The sequence below is a fragment of the Diospyros lotus genome, chromosome 5, assembly GCF_014633365.1.
Source record: "Diospyros lotus cultivar Yz01 chromosome 5, ASM1463336v1, whole genome shotgun sequence".
NCBI classification, from domain to species: domain Eukaryota; kingdom Viridiplantae; phylum Streptophyta; class Magnoliopsida; order Ericales; family Ebenaceae; genus Diospyros; species Diospyros lotus.
In genome coordinates, this window is record NC_068342.1 from 1,132,818 (window position 1) to 1,151,242 (window position 18,425).

Consider the following 18,425-nt stretch of genomic DNA (forward strand, 5'->3'; position numbering starts at 1 on the left):
AACAAGTTAAACCGAATCGAACATACAATTTCAGTTGGTTGGACTCCATTATTTCGATTTAATCGAAATGTTATTCACCCTTAACTACAAGAGATATAAGTGTAATTTATTTCGAGAAGATTATACGGGACAATACTTTATAATTATAATAATATAATGATTTTTTTTTTATTTCATTACAAGTAGATGTATAACACTTTTTATCGACTTTATCTACAATGGTTTTCAAGTTTGAATAAAAAAATTATATTAAACAACAATATAAAACTCACTGAATTAAATCAAATTTTTGTTTACAACATATTTAATTACCTCCTCTGGAAGTTTAGCTTGCCTATGCAGTAGGCAAACAAAGAAGCAAGAACAATGGGGTACATAAACAGAACCACCCCAACTAGAGGTAATTGATCATGATGAAATCCAAAGTAATCTCTCACAAAGGAGGCCACAGTTTGGGTCTCTCCAAACACCAAAATCTCCTTGTCTATGTCCCCATACTGAGAGGTCAGCATCCCATTTAGTGTCCAAGATGTAGGAGTGAGATAGTACATCCATAGCCACCACTTGGGAATTTTCTGCAGCAAGCAGTAAATGAAACAAAGGTAAGACGTGCAAGACGAGATTAAGACAATTCGGTCATGTGAGAAGAAGGCCGATAGAGGCCTTGTCAGGTGAGAGATAGAATTAGAAGATACGACCACAAAAGGTTAGGACCCGAATGGTCATACAACCAATAGACAGCCCCCTCAAACCAGCCCTATATCCAGCCTGCTGGAAGAGGATATTGGTGGTGGTGTTATGGATATAGAAGCAGACAGGGCAACAAGTTCCTGGATTGGCATTCTAAGCCACATTCATGTTTTTATGATGATAATGCAGATGGTGATATTTGTAAAGTTTAGCAGCTGCTTACCGGTCGGGGAATGAAGAACCCTGCAAACAGGTTAAACATTGTGTAGAAGGCTGATTGTAGAATTGCAGCCACTGGAAAGCTTGGCGTAATTGCGACAAGCAGCATCCCCAGGTAAGTGAAGCACAGTAATGTGCAAAACATCGCATAGAAGTACCAGAAAACCTTATGAGCAGACCAATAGAACCCGATCATTGGATAGGAAATGATCAAAAATGTAACTGTTTGTGCAAGGATATATGGGATCTCAATGACAACCTACAAAATTAGGCATGTTCAGTTAAAAGTTGCAGCAAAAAGTCCCCAAGGCAACATCTGAGCATTTCAACTAACTTCCCAAGGTTTGGATGAGTAGAGGTTGATTCGGTTTTGGGGAAGTCAAGGATAGAAGAAAACAATACCTGAGCAAGGGCATAGGCCCATGGACCATACATCCCTGCAAACCTTTCCCGGTAAAGGACAGATCGCTCCATGGAAATGTAGGGCAAGATTGATGAGCAGTTGTTTATGCCCAAAAAGATTACAGCAGTGAACATGGAACCAAAAACAATGAAAAGACTCTGCTGGTTATGTCTGCCAACAGAATGAAAAGGATATCATTAACTGTTTTGACACCTGCAAGATGTTTGCAGAAACTTAATCGCGTAGATGCAGTCATCAAAGTTCAAAGAATCTGTTGCTTACATTTTCCTCCCTTGATCCCAAAATAGTACTCCAAAGACCAAAGATGTAATAAGCAGGTATAGGGACCGCATCAAGTTGTATGAAGGACTTCGCCAGTAAGACAAGTTCTGTTTCCAGAGACAGGACTTGAACTGTCTCCAACCATTTTGTGAATACCGGGTGAGGAAATGCAACACTTCTGAACCTGGGGGAGGAGTACTCAAACTCTTTACGAGCTCTTTATTGTTCCTATGATCAGAATGCCAAAAAAGAGTCATGGTAAGTAAAATGCTAAGATGATCAAATTAGTAATCCACCATACGTCCACTGAGAGAACCTTTGGGTATAAGATAAATGTCGGGCAATATCCAACCCCAACAGACCATATACCGACACAGCCTTTTGGATTAAACTGAAGATTTATCACCATCAGTCCATTGAATTCATAAATAAGATCCTTAACAATCAAAAACTAACTAATGGAACAATTTAAAGTGCAACTTCACACCTAAAACAAAATGGATGAGCAGCAGGGAGCTATTTTCTTTCCTACGATAGCTCTAATTGGTTGCAGACTGTTCAATATACTCACTGATCGCCAAATGGAAAATTCGTTGAAGATCACCTAAGACTACAATAACCTAAATAAATTGTGAGACATCCTGGGTAAGTACCTTGAAGTTTTAACATGTTGCATGCAATATTCATGTAGTGGGGATAACAAAACTCCTCCTTTTTCAGTTACATCTATGATTTTATTACAAAACATGTTTACTTTTGAGAGATCATACTCTAGGAAGGGCATGGCAGTCGAACTCACCGATACAAGTCTGAATTCTTATAGACTTGTGCAAAATCAACACCAAGCTCAGCTTCTGCAGATACAGACGTAACCTCTAGCATCCATGCTGCTGGATTGTAATTATCTCTAATTTTAGGCACCCCTGGAATATCCTGTTTGAAAGATACAGATCACTTGGTTAAATAAACTTCTGTTTAGTCAATGCTTTACTTCCAAACTTAACAAGCATACTCCCCAGGAGAATAAAAAGGGAAAAACATCTGAGAGGCATATTAGACACCTCAAAATATTTGATGACATTTGCTGAATGATGGCCCAGTGCTCCGGAGTAGATAACACGGCCCCCAACTTTCAACAGAATTAACTACAATAATGTCAAGGGAACATTAGTATTAATCCAGTCCATCATGATTAGATGGAAGTTGTATAATTTCATTATTGCAACAAGACGAACATCTAGAATTCATTCGAGGAAGGAATTCATCTCAAAGACTCATGCTGCAAGCCACAACAGTATCAAAAAAGGGAATCCTTTTGTAGGGTGTATAGAAATTTAGTTGGTTCCTCTCTCTGAACACTCATATATGAAGTAACCCATGCAGGGATGAAAAGTGATTTCCCAACTGAAGCTTCTACTATTTTCATAAGTCCAACAAATCAAAACAGCTATAGATTTCACATACTTAATTACAAAGTACCCAGATTTACTTGTGTAATATAAGTTTTCGAGAATAATTGTTTGGTCTACTACCTCATCAAATGCTTCAAATATGTCAATGCTTGGTTGGTGAATGGTGCAAACAATTGTTCTTCCTGTATCAGCGACATTCTTCACTGCCCGCATAACTATAGCAGCTGATCTTGCATCCAATCCAGTTGTAGGTTCATCCATGAAAATAATAGAAGGGTTAGCAACAAGCTCCACAGCTATTGTGAGCCGCTTTCGCTGTTCAGTTGATAAGCCACTGACACCAGGTATGCCAACCAAGGAATCTTTGACTTCATCAAGCTCTATGGTCTCAAGTACTTCTTTCACAAAATCCTGTCAAAAAACACACCTCCACAATAAAAATGAAGTAATAAATGAACACTAATCAGGGCCTCCAGAAGACCAGAAAGCTTGGTCAGCTATGTGTCCTACCAATTTAGTTTTTGAGTCAATTTGAGGATGCAGACGCAGCCAGGCAGAAAAAATGATTGACTCTTCCACAGTAATATATGGAGAGTGTATGTCTGTTTGCTCACAGTAACCTGAAATCCTAGCAAACGTCTCTTGAACCTTGGGAAACCCTCCAATTCTAATTTCTCCTTCAACAATGCCACTAGTTTTTCTTCCAGAAAGAACATCCAGAAGAGTTGTCTTCCCAGCTCCACTAACACCCATCAACGCTGTAAGAACACCGGGCCTTAATGCACCCATAATATCACAAAGAAGTTGGAGTTTCTTCTGAGTGAAACCTCTTTCTTTCATTTCCTGAAACCACAAAATGATTAGCTAATTGAATATCATTCATTCTGAATGTTCTACATATCTTTGAGCCACACGAAACTTGAAAAAACAAAATCTCTTAAATGATTACCAGAGGTGTATCAATATAGTACTGGACATCTTGGAACACACACGTTAATGGTTCAAAAGGTAAAACCATTCGTCCTGTAAAATGAATTAGTCAACCTCACGCAGTATGAATAACTGATGAATAATCAAATAAGTGCTGCAAATTTACAATAGAAAAAAGAAACCAACCTTTATGAGGTTCTATGATAGACTCAGGAGGAGAATTCCTGGACTTGGCTTCTGCATGGGTTCCATTAGTGGAACCATGATCATGACTTCCTTGTACTTGAGACAGCTTTTCCCTTGAAATAATAGCTCGGGAACCAGGAGCTGGATTAAATTTTGAAGTTGATTAAGCACATATCTACGCCATTAATTCTTAATTCACTTCCTATGATGAAGAGATGAACTTACGCTTTAAAAATGTTAATGCCAAGGTAAAACCGATGTTGAATATTATTGTAAACCCAAATAAGGCACCAAGTGATATCCAGAAGAAGTGCCCTTTGAATTGTAATCCACGGCTTTCAAGTATTACTTGCCTTATTGTTGTATTTGCAGGCAGTGTCTATGCAAAAACAAAAAATGGGGGGGGAGAGAGAGAGAAGGAAGAGCATGATATAAGCATCGTTTTTGAAGCCATAATCAGAAATATTGTAAATGCCGTACATATCTGACTTAAGGTCTACCATTAAACTCAAAAGATGATCAAAACATAACTTCTAATCTAGAAACTACAATTACATAACATGAATTATGTATAGGAAGAAAAGGTCATTTGGAGACAGAAAAGACAATAACATATAGGTACATGGAGACATGCTCATTAGAATTTTGAAACTCATGTCTGGAAGAAAACATAAAGAGTATGGAAATCAAATTGAGCAAGTAAATGAAGACCATTGAGGGACCTAAAAACAGTAGGATGATGCCGCACAGTGCAAATGACACATTTGTAAGCATTAGAGAAGCAAGCACATCCACGTGCAGTATAAAAAGATATATGGTTCATGGCATTCAAACTGCCTGTTCAACATATTGATATATTCTTCTTGCTGATTTAATACGATAATATGAATTCAGCCACAAATATAACCATTTTATCTTCAAATGCCTTGAGCTACATTTTTCCTAGAGCAGTGGGTGGTCTACTCCTTGCCAGTGAACCGCTTTATCAATGTGCAGCTCATTGAAGTTATGGGGTACTATGCAGCCACAAGTAGTTGAAGATATATGTTAACTGGATGAAGCAACGAGTTAGGCTTTTAGATACTCACTTTCTGCCATCTTGCATCAAGAAATTCATTTAAAGCAACGCCCACCTCGCCATATGTCAGGGGGGAAACCCAAAATCCCCACTTCAACCAATTTGGCATAGAAGCTGCATGAAACACGATGGCATATTTTCAAGCCCTAAATAATTATTTGATTGTCAAATAAAAGGAATGTATTAGAAACCTTACGTTTTGGGATAATGAAGCCACTAAACAGTAATACAAACACTATCAACAAGGTGCCAGCTGTTGTAGAAGCAACCATTGTTCGAAAGACTGATGCCAAGAAACGGAACATGGATATTGCAGCCAAGTGAACAGCAAAAAGTATAATGAACTGGCGAAAGAACCTAAGGTACACATTCAAAAATAGAAACTGACTCAGCATAATCACTCAGTTCAAGATCTGCTTCTTTTGTGTGGTCAAGCACAGTGCTATTTGTGATCACTCCAGGGAAAGCAAATTTAAGTTTTACTCGCTGCATTAATGATCAAAATGTAGGGGTAGACGATCGATGATAACTATTTCAAACCAGAACCATATAAGAAGGGAAAGACACGAGTATACAAGGAGAATAAACTATAAGCCTCATCAAGTCAACACTGACCTTCCAGCATCAGGACTGTATCCTATCACATAATAAGTTAGAGATGTCCAAATTAGAGCTCCCAACAGTGAAATGGGAACCTTGAGAATGGCAGCTGGAATTGCATATGCCCAAGCTGGGTAGTAGTACAACTCTCTCTGTTTATAGAAAATTGCAAGTCTTGCAACTGTCATAGACAACTCTGGAAATCCGTCAAAAAAAAGAATGAGGAGGGAAAAGAATAAAGCACCCAGGAAAAAGTTTGCATGGATAACATCAACATCCATCCGAGTTCGCAGAAATACAGTCATGGTGATAAATCCAATGACGACAAGCTGCAAAGAAGAAGAAACCAAGCTTCTTTATGTTGTACAGAGCCTTAAACACAGAGATTAACAGTTTAATATTTGACAAGAATGCATGAAGAGTTGGAGATTTTAATCCAACAACAGAATAGTAGCAAGAAAAGAATATTAAAGTACTGATAATGACCTGGCATGACTTAAATACATAAATGAAAGAATTTCTTCTCATGAGAAGGAATTCCCTCGACATGCAGGCTCTAAAGAGTGCCCACTTAGAAAGGGAGTAGATTTCAAAAGAAATTGCTTCCGAGTGGCTCTGAGACTTCATGAATGGCTTTGAGAGGTCCTCGTTTAGTTTCTTCGCAAGAGGATATTCCTCGAATTTCCTAGATAACATATCGACAGAAATGTAACTATGATTCCGTTCAGCTCGATGCCAATACTGTGCTTGATCTTTTTTTGACAAAACCTGCAAAAGAAGACAACTGGTTTAAGAAGAATCCCCTTTGGGAGAAGAGGATTAGGAAGAATTCAATTTGGACTATACTGAACTCACTTCCTGAAGGAAATCAGCCACCCCTTTCCTTTCAGGACACCTAAATCCACAGTCCTCAAAGAATTCTAGAACATGACACTTGGGTCCATGATATACAACTTTCCCTTCTGCCATCAACACAATATCATCAAAGAGATCAAAGGTTTCCGGGTCTGGCTGAAGAAGTGCCACGAATATTGTGGCATCTGTGATATGTGCAAGCTGTTGAAGACAAGCAACAATCTGATATGTGGTGGAACTGTCCAAGCCATTTGATATTTCATCCATGAATAGAGCTCTTGTGGGTCCGACAATCATCTCTCCTGCACGATACCAGTAAAAATAATTCTCTGAGGAAATAAGACAAGCACATTGTACCATCTAATTATGTCTTCGATGCTGAAAGGCTTGCTGATAGTGTTTAATGTATTTCTCCGTGGAGACATTGAAAAAGAGGCGCAGAGGCAGAAGAGGAAGAATACCCGTGGTCAATCTTTTCTTTTGGCCACCAGAGATGCCTCTTCTCATGGCATCCCCAACCATTGTGTCAGCACAGATATCGAGTCCCAGAATCTGAGCAAGCATTGAAATGAAGCGAAAATCCATCGATTGATAGAACATTTTTCAAAGAACTATAGAAAAAAAACAAGAAAGAAATCCCTGCTGATACTTACTTTTAGAATGTAGTCTGTCTGGAGAGTTGTCTTTTGTCCTCCAACAGAAATTGCCTGTTGAAACAAACTATGATACCAGTATTATGCACGAACTTCATAAGCTCGCACTGATTGTCAGAAATGAAGCAACTTTCAATTTTCACATGCTGCAGAGTGATCAACATATGAACTTGCATAGTATAATGACTTGAAGGTATCCTTAAGCCCTTCATAGATACATTTTATGTTACAGATTACATGTTAAACCTCATATTGGATTATGAAATAATGAGTCTGGAACATCCAGTTGGGAACAAAAATGTAGTAAGTATCATACAAGATCACATTAGGCAGCAACATCCCGGTAAGAACCTAAAGGAGGATTTAGTAACATCTGAGGTTTTTTGTTGAATTTATGAAGAATTAGATGTCAAAGGGTACCTTCATGTAAGTATCTATGTCTGGGTCTGGGACTATTCCTGCCTGTTTCTCCCTTCTGCTGACCTCCATCATGATCTCTGCACCAGCATAAAACACAACATTTTCTTAACTCCACAACCAAAGATGCATAAGATATGATATCATATCGACCACAAATCTCTTTGTCCTAGCAAAAGAGAAAATGTTTCTTATGTGATTTTAAGCTCATTTAAGAACCTGCCCATCTTCCAACGCCTTGACAGCGAGCTGAAAAATCAAGTGTCTCCCTCACGGTGATCTCAGGAATGTGTTGATCGTTTTGGCCTATATAAGCTGAAGTTTTCTGGGGAATAAACTCTTCCAGTTTATAACCGTTGTAAGAAATCTCCCCTTCGACCTGTCAAATGATGGGATGAACATATAAAACAACTTTGAAATGGAGAAAATGATAATAAAATTCGAGCCCAGTTCATTAGATGATAGATTCACACGAGAAGCAATGGCTTAATCTATAAACTGGGGATTCTAATTTCTAGTAATTGAACAAATATTCTAATGTAGATTTGCACTTTTCATTGCTAAGCAGGATCATCATGGCTCATTCTATGGCCACTCAAGATCCACCATGTTCTCATCATTAACAACACCAATGATTCAAAAGATGGAAACCTTGAGAGATTTGCTTAAATTCCCAGAAAGTGCTTTCAATAGGGTAGTCTTTCCACAGCCCGGAGGGCCAAGCAGTAGTGTCATCCTGCAACAATAAAAATAAGGAAAAATTACACAAGTTACTCACAAGATTTAGAATAACTACAAGAATTATTTCCGATATTTGAGAAAATATAACGAGTTAGTACTGAAGCTTAGTGTATGTTATCATTTTTTTCTTTTCTCGTTAATTAATTCTAATTAAATATTAAAAAATTATCAAAATATCCTTATATTTAAAAATTTTCTTTGATTTTTCTCTCATTTTTAAGTCTCTCATTGATTTCTCACTTTATTTTTTAGTTGGCATTGGTGTCGATTCACGACAAAGATGACAACCATACTCTTTCTCTTTTTGGGTTTATCGCGATGAATCTTGATTATAATTTTTTTTAAATCAAAAGGGAGATAGAATAAAAATAAGTAAAGATGAGAGTGAGAAAAAATAAAAAGTAAAATGATTATTTTATCTCTTTATTTAATAGGATTTGATGTTATTACTATTTTTGAAACATAAAATATAATTTTTACAATTATATATCAAACATTAAGGGTAATTGTTGTAATTTTTCTAAAATTAATGATGGTGATTAAATAAAACATATTCTTAGCAAGACAGAAACAAAGGTTGCTGACTGTGTAAGATCAGATGATGACACTGAGAAGGCATTAAAAGGCCCAAAGACGTAACCCATGATGAAACCAACAAAAACTAAAGATTAGATTTGGTGCAACGCGTTACGCATGGGCAAAATCTATATTTTTGTTTTAATATTATATATTTTAATTTTTTTATAATAATTCAAACATTCCATTGTTTCCATTACACATCTAAACTTATTTTTAAATTTAATTTAATCTTTATATTTTGACGTAAATAGAGTATAATATATATTTTATCATCTCATTTTATTTTTTTTATATATAAAAATATAAATATTAAATTAATTTAAAAATACAAGTTCATAAATATAATTAAAATAAAAAAAGTAAATTATCATAAAAAAATTAAAATATAGAGATTAAATTAATTTAAAAATTAAATTCAAAAAAATAAAAATATAAAGAAAAAAATATGAATTTAACCCTCACTAAGGTTATTTAGATACTTGACGTTGACATTTGAAGTGATATTTTTTTTATTAATATAATATAATATATATTAATAGTAATTTCCAGGAGCCAAAATGATAATCCCATGGGATTAAGACAACTACCCTTTCTTGACTGAGTTTAAGTAACTCTAAAAATGGAGGTTGAATTCACACCTTCCAGGCTGAATTATCCCATTGACGTCATTAAGAATGGTAATCTTGGCTTCTTCTGAACGTAAACCCGGCAGCCTGACACAATCCTGATAGATAATCACAAGCCACCAACCCAATTAATTAACACTAATAATAATCCTTTACAATTATGCATTCTGTTCATATATTATTATATTCTCAAAATATGTCACTTTGAACGTTTGACTTTTGCACCCAATCAAACCTTATCAAAATTAATTTTATCGAATCAATCAAAATAAATGTACAATACATTAATACAGCAGTTGGAAACATTAATAATTATTTAATTTTATATTTTATTATTATTTGATCATTAAATTTTAAAATATTACTCATTATTCATTTATCTTTTAAAATTATTTTCACGAATAATGCTATTGGTTAGAGTAACCGTTGGTTAGAGTTAACAGTGTCAAACGGAAAGGGGAGATGTGAACTACATTAACTACCAATCATAATTTGCCATGTGTCCACCCCCAAACCCACCTTCTCCCTGCCTCCCCCCCCCCCCCCCCTCTCTCTCTCTCTCTCTCTCTCGCCTCTGGTTTTGCCGGCGGTAGCAGACCCGCCGTTCGCCACCGTTGCAGCCGCCGCAGCCTCCATCAACGTTCGCCGCAACAGCCACCATCGACGATCGCCGCTGCAGCCAATCACAATGTGATTTCTTGCTTTCCCCTAATACGACAAATGGACCCAAAGGAAAATTGTCAAAAGTGAAATAGTGAAGCCGCAACTTAAGGAAACTGCTTAAGTTGCTTTCTATCTGTGTCTTTTTCTCTCTCTCACTAGTACGACAAATGAAGCCGCAACTTAAGGAAACTGCTTTAATGCCTGAAGGAACTCTCATCACTGACACAGTCGACATTCCTAGTTATGTTACTTCTAGCGTTACTGGGTCTGTCCTTGGGGGGAATCTGGGTCGCCGCAACAGCCTCCATCAACGATAGCCGCCGCAGCCTCCACCGTTGCACCCGCCGTCGCAACCTCCATCTGACGCAGCCGCCGCAGCCTCCATCTACGGAGGCGAACGGCGGCCGCTGCAAACCAGAGGCGGCTTCAACGGTGGCGAACGGCGGGTCTGCTACTGCCGGCGAAACCAGAGGCGAGAGATAAAGAGAGGGCGGGGGGAGGAAGGGAGAAGGTGTGTTTGGGGGTGGACACGTCGCAGATTGTGATTGATACTTAATGTCGCACGTTGGTATCACGTGTGTTCTTGGTTTAAGACCATTAACTCTAATTAAAGATTAGCTAACGAGTGGTGGGTAAGAAATAATTTTAAAAGATAAATAAATAATATGTAACATTTTAAATTTTAATAATTAATAATCAAATAATAAAGTAATAACATAATATATAAAATTAAATAATTATTAATGTAATTAAGCCCGGAAGTGGTATACTTACAGAAAGCATAGTTTTGAGAGAATTCCAGAGAGTTGGAAGGGGCTTGCCGTGAACCACCCGGCATTCAGCCTCCACTCTCAGATTGCTGTATCTCACTTCCACGGTCGGTAATTTCACCCCCACCCTGTGGTTAAAATTGTAATTTCATATTTATGTGAAATAATTTTAAAAATTTAAAAAAAAATAAACGAGAGTCTTGTCAGTTTCGGCCGAAAGCAAAGCACTCACTTGTCGGTTCTCCTTCTCAGCTTCTGCAACAACCGGAGATTATCGTTCTCAATGTGCCTGATCAGTTTCTCGACGAAGAGATGGCGTTCCTGGGCACCCAGCTTGGTGACATCAACCACCCGTTTTCCTTTCGCGTCACCGGCGCCGCCGTCGGTTCCGCCTTGATCGACGTCAAACAGGGACGACCGGAGCCGTTTAAAGGTCGGCAGCCGTTCGATCTCAGCCCACTGTAACCCACGAGCTTCATGGTCGTCGTCAAGATCACCGTCTTTCACGGAGATGAAACCCGAGCTGCTGCCGGCGCCTCGGGAACCGGCGGCGTGGCCGCGAAGGGACGACCTGAAGCTTCTTCCGATCTCCGACAGTTCGATTCTCAGCGATTCGATCTCTTCCGACCCAGCTAGCTGCGCCATACTGCGTGCGACGCAAGGATCGCAGGGACAAAGCGAAAATTATATATATACAAATTATATATTATTACATGCAGATCGATCGATATTCGATGGTTTTCTAAATAATTTATAGGTGACAAAGTCAATATGGGCATGGGTGAATCACATCAACAATCACTAAGGTCATGTTCGATAGTCATTTTTTTTTTATAAAAAAAGTAAAATTTTTATCTAATTTCTAACTCGTGTATTATTTGATAGGGACATGTTTGATAGTCCTTTTTTTCTATGAAAAAGGAAAAATTTCCATCCAATTTTTAACTTGCATTATTTGATAGGAGCATGTTTGATAGTCATTTTTTTTCATGAAAAAGGTTAAATTTTCATCCAATTTTCAACTTGTGCATTGTTTGATAGGGACATGTTTGAGTCTTTTTTTTTCATGGAAAAGGCAAAATTTTCATCCAATTTTCAACTTGTGCATTGTTTGATAGGGGCATGTTTGATAGTCATTTTTTTTCATGAAAAAGGCAAAATTTTCATCCAATTTTCAACTTGTACATTGTTTGATAAGAGCATGTTTGATAGTCATTTTTTTCAATGGAAAAGGCAAAATTTCCATCCAATTTTCAACTTGTGCATTGTTTGATAGGGGCATGTTTGATAGTCATTTTTTTTCATGGAAAAGATAAAATTTCCATCCAATTTCTAACTTGTGCATTGTTTGATAGCCATTCTTTTCCAGAGAAATCATTTTCCTTACAATGGTTACATAAAGGCATTTTCCTTCAAATCATGGAAATCAAATTCTTTGGGGGAGAAGATGAAATTTTCCTGACAAATGAAAAGGGCAACTGGGCGGCCACTAGGATGAGCGAGGGCAGGCTGGGGGGTGGGTGGGGTGGTTATTTAATAAATATAAATATATAAATATATGTATAAAAAGTGAAAATGTCAAAAATTTAATAATTAATAAATATAAATATATAAAAAGTAAATATGTCAAAAATTATATATAAATTATTTCTTTGAAAAACAAAAAAAATTAATTTTGTAGTTTCATTTTTTGAGAAAATAATTTAATTAATTTAAAATATATTATTATTTTAATATTTTTTTACAAGATTTAATATTTTTTATTACATTTTCATCATTGAATTTCATGAAAAATGTGTCATTTTTCATGAAAAATAATACCTATCAAACACGAAATACCAAAAAAATAATCAAATTCTATGGAAAATATTACCAATCAAACACTAAAAGATGAAAAATAACATCATTTTTTAGGTAAAAAATTATACCAATCAAATAGTTTAAACTTTCAATTTTCAGGAATTCATTTTCTCTGCAATTCAATTCCTTGAAATTCATTTTCTTTCCACTCAAATTCCACCATTGCAATCAAACGCACCCTAAATTTTAGTGTGTTTTTATTTTGATCATTAAATTTTAATTCTTTTTAATGTGATCATAAAAATTTAAAAAAATTTATAATGTGATCACATATAAAATTTTTCAGCCACTTTATAGTCGGTGATTAATGTGACAAATAATAAAAATATTGTGTAATAATATTTTAATATAATATTATTATATATTCACACATGACACGTTCTGATTAGTTATCATTGCATAATAATTTTTATTATTTGTCACATTAGCCAGAAAATTTTATATATGATTACATTGTAAAAATTTTTAAACTTTTGTGATCATATTAAAAAAAATTAAAATTTAGTGAACAAAATAAAAAACACACTAAAATTTAGTAATATTTAGTATGATTTACTCGTGTGGGCATAGATGGAAGAGGTTGAGGTGAGCAACAGACAAGTCCATATTTTAAAAATTAATATAAAAATAATATGAATTTAATATTTTTTTTCTTGTAATTGTATTCAATTATAACATTGTGTTTATATTTTTTTGATTAATTTAATCTTTATATTTTGATTTTTTTTGTGTGATAATTCAAATTTTTGTTATTACGACTACACACTTATATTTATATTTTTTATTTAATTTGATTTTTATACTTTGATGTGTAAAAAAATAAAAGATGTAATGAGAGATGAATCAACACTTTGAGCAGAAATTTTGATTGATTTGTCAAATTAGAAGCATTTCTAGCAACTTTCTTCTTTCATTGTCTTCCCCTCTTACTTTCTTCACTAGATATATTATGATCATTTAGACATGATCGGGCAAATACTGATCATCTCACGTTATTTTATTTTTATACATCAAAATATAAAAATTAAATTGATTTGAAAATATAAATACAATAGTGTAATCGAAAAATAAAGGTCCCTAGAAAAAGAGTCAAAATACAAGAGTTAAATTGAATCGAAAGTATAAATTTAAGAATATAATTAAAATAAGAAAAAAATTCAGGTAGTCATACGAAAAAAATATAAAAGTACATAAATAAAAATATGGGTTTGACCTTAATCAATATGTAATAAATTTTATAATTGTTTATTTTAATGGATATAATTAAAAATTGAAGTGTTATATTATTTTAAAAAAATTAAAACACTTCTAATTATAGTTACAGTTATGATCATGAATATATATTATATATAATCGTAATCGTAATCATAATCATAATAAAAAATTATAATTATAATCCTAATTGATAATTGTATATTATACGAGGGATCCACACCCACCTCCAAGTGGTAGTTTATTAATAGCTAAAAGTGGCAAAGTATTACTGAGTCCAAAGTCTACTAATCAAATTTGGTGGAACTCAATTGCTCCTCTAATCTTGTCCCTATTAAGTATATCAAGAATTTTAAAGCGAAATGTTTCATTAAGAATGAAACTTCATTGAGTATTATCGATTTGGTAAATAACACTTGGGTAAATATAATAGGAGCATCGACTTATTATTATAGTAATAACTTTGTTGAGTGATTAACGAAGTAAAAATAACATCTTTATTGAATTTTTGTACAAATTAAGAAAGCTATCGAAATGATGATAATTCAATAACTATAAGCTATTCTATTGGTTTTCTTTCGTATATTGAAAATTATAAATCCATGTCATGGGGTATATTATATGTTACTATTTATATTTCTATTGCCATTTTGGAAATTGCCCTTGAATTGGAATAATGAAATTTAAGCATCTCTTCCTGAAATAGGGATATGTTTGGATACAACAAAAATTCTTTCTATAAATGGAATGTGGATTAGGTAAAGTGAAATTCTAGGAATGATGACAACCAAACAAGTTATATATCCTTCATAATATTTTCTTTATTTAATTAAAAGTTTTTAATTGAAGTTGCCCACCCGAAATCCTTACTTCCTTATTAAGTAGTATTTGCTTCCCTCCTAAGCTTGGACAGCTGTTCAAATTTTGATCTAATTGATCTAAATCGAAATATTAATTCGAAAACCGACTAGTCTAATTTAGGATTGACCAAAATTTTATCCAATCTAATCTAATTTAAGAGTTTAAGATAGTATTACGTGAAGGCTGAAAGGTCATTACGATCTCTCGAAAACTAACAGTTGAGAGATCAATATAGTCTCTTAGAGATCTATATTGTGAGATTATTATTGTCTTCCAGATACCATAATAAAACTCCATCTCTAAACTTATCTTGTGAATTTCTCTTTTGATTCGGGGGTCTCAAATAAAGTGCAACTAGGATAACTTCAACATTCAAATTTTTTTTTTAGAATTATGCAAAAATGATAGACATTATTCATAAAAATTCTAATTTTAATAGATTTTAAAATATCAAGAATACGTATCATAAAGTTTCATACTCTATAAATAAATAAGTCTCCATTCTAAAAAGAGATATATATTTTTATACTGATTTTAATATTACATTCAAATCTTTAATTTCTAATTTAAATATCGAAATATTTACGTATGATCATACGTCTTTTAATTGCTCTATTTCTTATAAAGTTTAAATAACTTAACAATAACGTTTTTAATTAATAAATTTATTATTACGTTGACACAACAACTATTCCAACCATTTGCACGTGGATGAAATTTCGGGTCATGTGGACTCATTCTCACATCTAAGAGGATATTTTATTTTCTTGACTAGTCTGGCTATGAAAAATATATCATTATTCAAATAAAAATTTTAATCTAAAAAATATCATTTTTCCAAAAAGAGAAATTAAGAGGAGACAACATCTGAATTTTGTCCAGCTACGTGGCATCGAGTATACCTTCAACAATGGCAAATTTATATTTTTGGGCCTATATTTTTATATTTTTTATTACAATTATTCAATTTTTTTATTATTTTAATTATATTTTTATATCTATATTTTAAATTAATTTAATTTATGTACTTTGATTTTATTTTTGTGTGATAATTTAAATTTTTTATTATTTTAATTATATCGCTATATTTATATTTTTAAATCAATTTAAGTCTTATACTTTAATATATAAAAAAATAAAATAAGATGAGTGGTCATACAAAAAATTCAAGTTATCACACGAAAAAATAATTAAAATATAGAGATTAAATTAATTTAAAAATATAAATCTAATAGTATAAGTAAAATAATAAAAAATTAAAATTATTATAAAAAAATAAAAATAAAGGGACAAGAATATAAAATTTGGCCTTCAGCAAGTATATAAGATTCAGTATGGACAGTAGTCGTAAATATAATATGAAATGTAACATATTAATATATGAATATTGTATCCAAATAATATATTCAATTATTGCGAACTCACTTAGATATCAATATTTTATTTATTAAATTTAACATTTAATAAGCGAATCAAGATTGAACACGTCACCCACATTATGGCTGGATCCGGGCTGGGATAGTGGCGCCCATTCCTAACCAGTTCCGAAAAGGTTCCCCATTCCAGTGGGCCGCCAAGCATGGCTCTCCATCTTCTTGTCTTCCGTGGTCCAAAATGTTTGGAATGCTTAATGCTGCCAAAAAAAAAAAAGATTATTTTATTAAGTATTTTAATAAATATTTTTCTAGATTGCATTAAAAAAAAAACCTCGAGAAGTCTACATCATAAGGTAAAGCAGAGCATTATCCAAAAAAATAAATAAAAATTGAAAGTCACTATCAAATAGTTATTCACCCCATAATATAATTATATGAAAAAATAGACCTGCTATGTTGTCTACGAGCAACATAACAGGTGCCCGCCAGTGAGGAGGGCGCAGGCCCCATGCACGTGGGACCCGCCTCTGCACATGGCCCCACGTGCATGAGGCCTGCGCCTCCTTCACTGGCAAGCACCTACTATGTTGCCCGTCAATGGACAACATAATAGGACTATATGAAAAAATTATATCGAGAAAGTCATTAGTAATATCTCAAAGTTTGACTTTACGACGTATGAGATAATGATAAAGTAGATAATCAGATCCAAACAACATACTAAATGAGATGCATTAATTAAAATACCAAAGACTAAGACATTGATTAATACGCTTTTACCAAAAAAAATAAATCATCGCTTGTCTTAATACTTGTTGTTGGGTTAATTTTTAATGATATATAGTAGATTGTGACCTTGCATTATAAATAGAATTTTAAACATTAGGCTCATTATATAAAACTTCTCATTGGCCCAATGTGGCCTCATTACTCACATATTATACCCACAGCCCTCTTGGTCAATTCACTAGATTCCCAATCTAGAAATTTTATTTGGTTTGTCCCTAGGGCTGAGCCCAATCGCTAATTGTTACTCTATAAAGCCACACTAGTTCAAGCAACTTAGGCCCAAATTCAATTAGGGTAATTTTACTAAAAGAAAAATACCAATCTTTTAGCCAATTTTCAATTTTAGAATGACTTTAAAATTTTTTCAATCGCAACACTAACCTTTGTTATTTGTTTCAATTTTATAACACAATTAAGTTATATTGTTTTAACTGTTGAAATGATGACTTATTCAGAACCGATTCAAGGGATTAAGAGCCCTAAGTCATTATTAATTTAGGGGTATTTTAAAAAATAAAAAAATCTTTAATTTTTTATAATTATTTATCTCTCGTTATTTTTAATTGTTAATTAAAAGTAAACAAATTTTGAACACGAGCCTCCTTTTTGGAACTAATTTTAAAAAAATTTTAACGGCCCTAGGCCTAGGCCTTGCTCTTGAACCAACCTTGAATGGGAATACCTTATAAGTATCCATCACTATTATGCCATTTTTTTGGTCAAACACCACCTTAAAATAGTCTATGGTGATTTGGGTTCTTGTGAATGTTTCACGGTCACTGACAACCCATTGATTTGGGTGTTTTTCCTACGGAAACTATGGCCTCCCACGCCCACACCACCATCATGGTTGCCACATTATCGAGGAGCAACATTGTGAGGAAGCCAAATCTCTCACCAAGTTGCTCGAAGGCCAATTCTTGTGTACATGCGTGCCGATGACCCACCAAGGCTTCTTTGGGTGATGACTCCACAAGTGTGGAACAAAAACTCCTGAAATGGAGTGTGATTTTGTTCATTGGGAGTGATTTTATTCTATAGATAAAAAAATTATTTTAGGTCTCCTTTTCTATCCATCATATTTCTTTCTTCTGTCTCTCATCCTTCCCGTTGTCGACCATCGCCATGTCGCTGCATCTCCACCTCATGTAATGGCGAGGCAGCGGGTCGATAAGGCAATGAGAGCAACAGTGAGGCGAGATAGTGGCATGGCGAGGCAGTGG

The 18,425-nt window shown here is 34.2% G+C and overlaps 1 protein-coding gene across 1 annotated transcript; it reads right to left on the reverse strand.

The window, feature by feature from the left end:
• Positions 1–244: 244 nt before the first annotated feature.
• On the reverse strand, positions 245–11,788 carry LOC127802784 (pleiotropic drug resistance protein 3-like). The gene is made up of 24 exons (XM_052338805.1): positions 11,337–11,788; positions 11,109–11,232; positions 9,684–9,769; positions 8,377–8,461; positions 7,945–8,104; positions 7,729–7,805; positions 7,309–7,362; positions 7,117–7,207; positions 6,656–6,957; positions 6,287–6,568; positions 5,816–6,129; positions 5,397–5,557; positions 5,211–5,314; positions 4,348–4,501; positions 4,123–4,263; positions 3,956–4,029; positions 3,517–3,849; positions 3,127–3,417; positions 2,656–2,739; positions 2,394–2,527; positions 1,595–1,822; positions 1,312–1,483; positions 914–1,168; positions 245–575 (listed from the first exon to the last, which is right to left on the reverse strand). Exons 1-24 carry the CDS (start codon positions 11,747–11,749, stop codon positions 309–311), a joined length of 4,386 nt encoding a protein of 1,461 aa, XP_052194765.1. The 5' UTR covers positions 11,750–11,788; the 3' UTR covers positions 245–308.
• Positions 11,789–18,425: the final 6,637 nt, after the last annotated feature.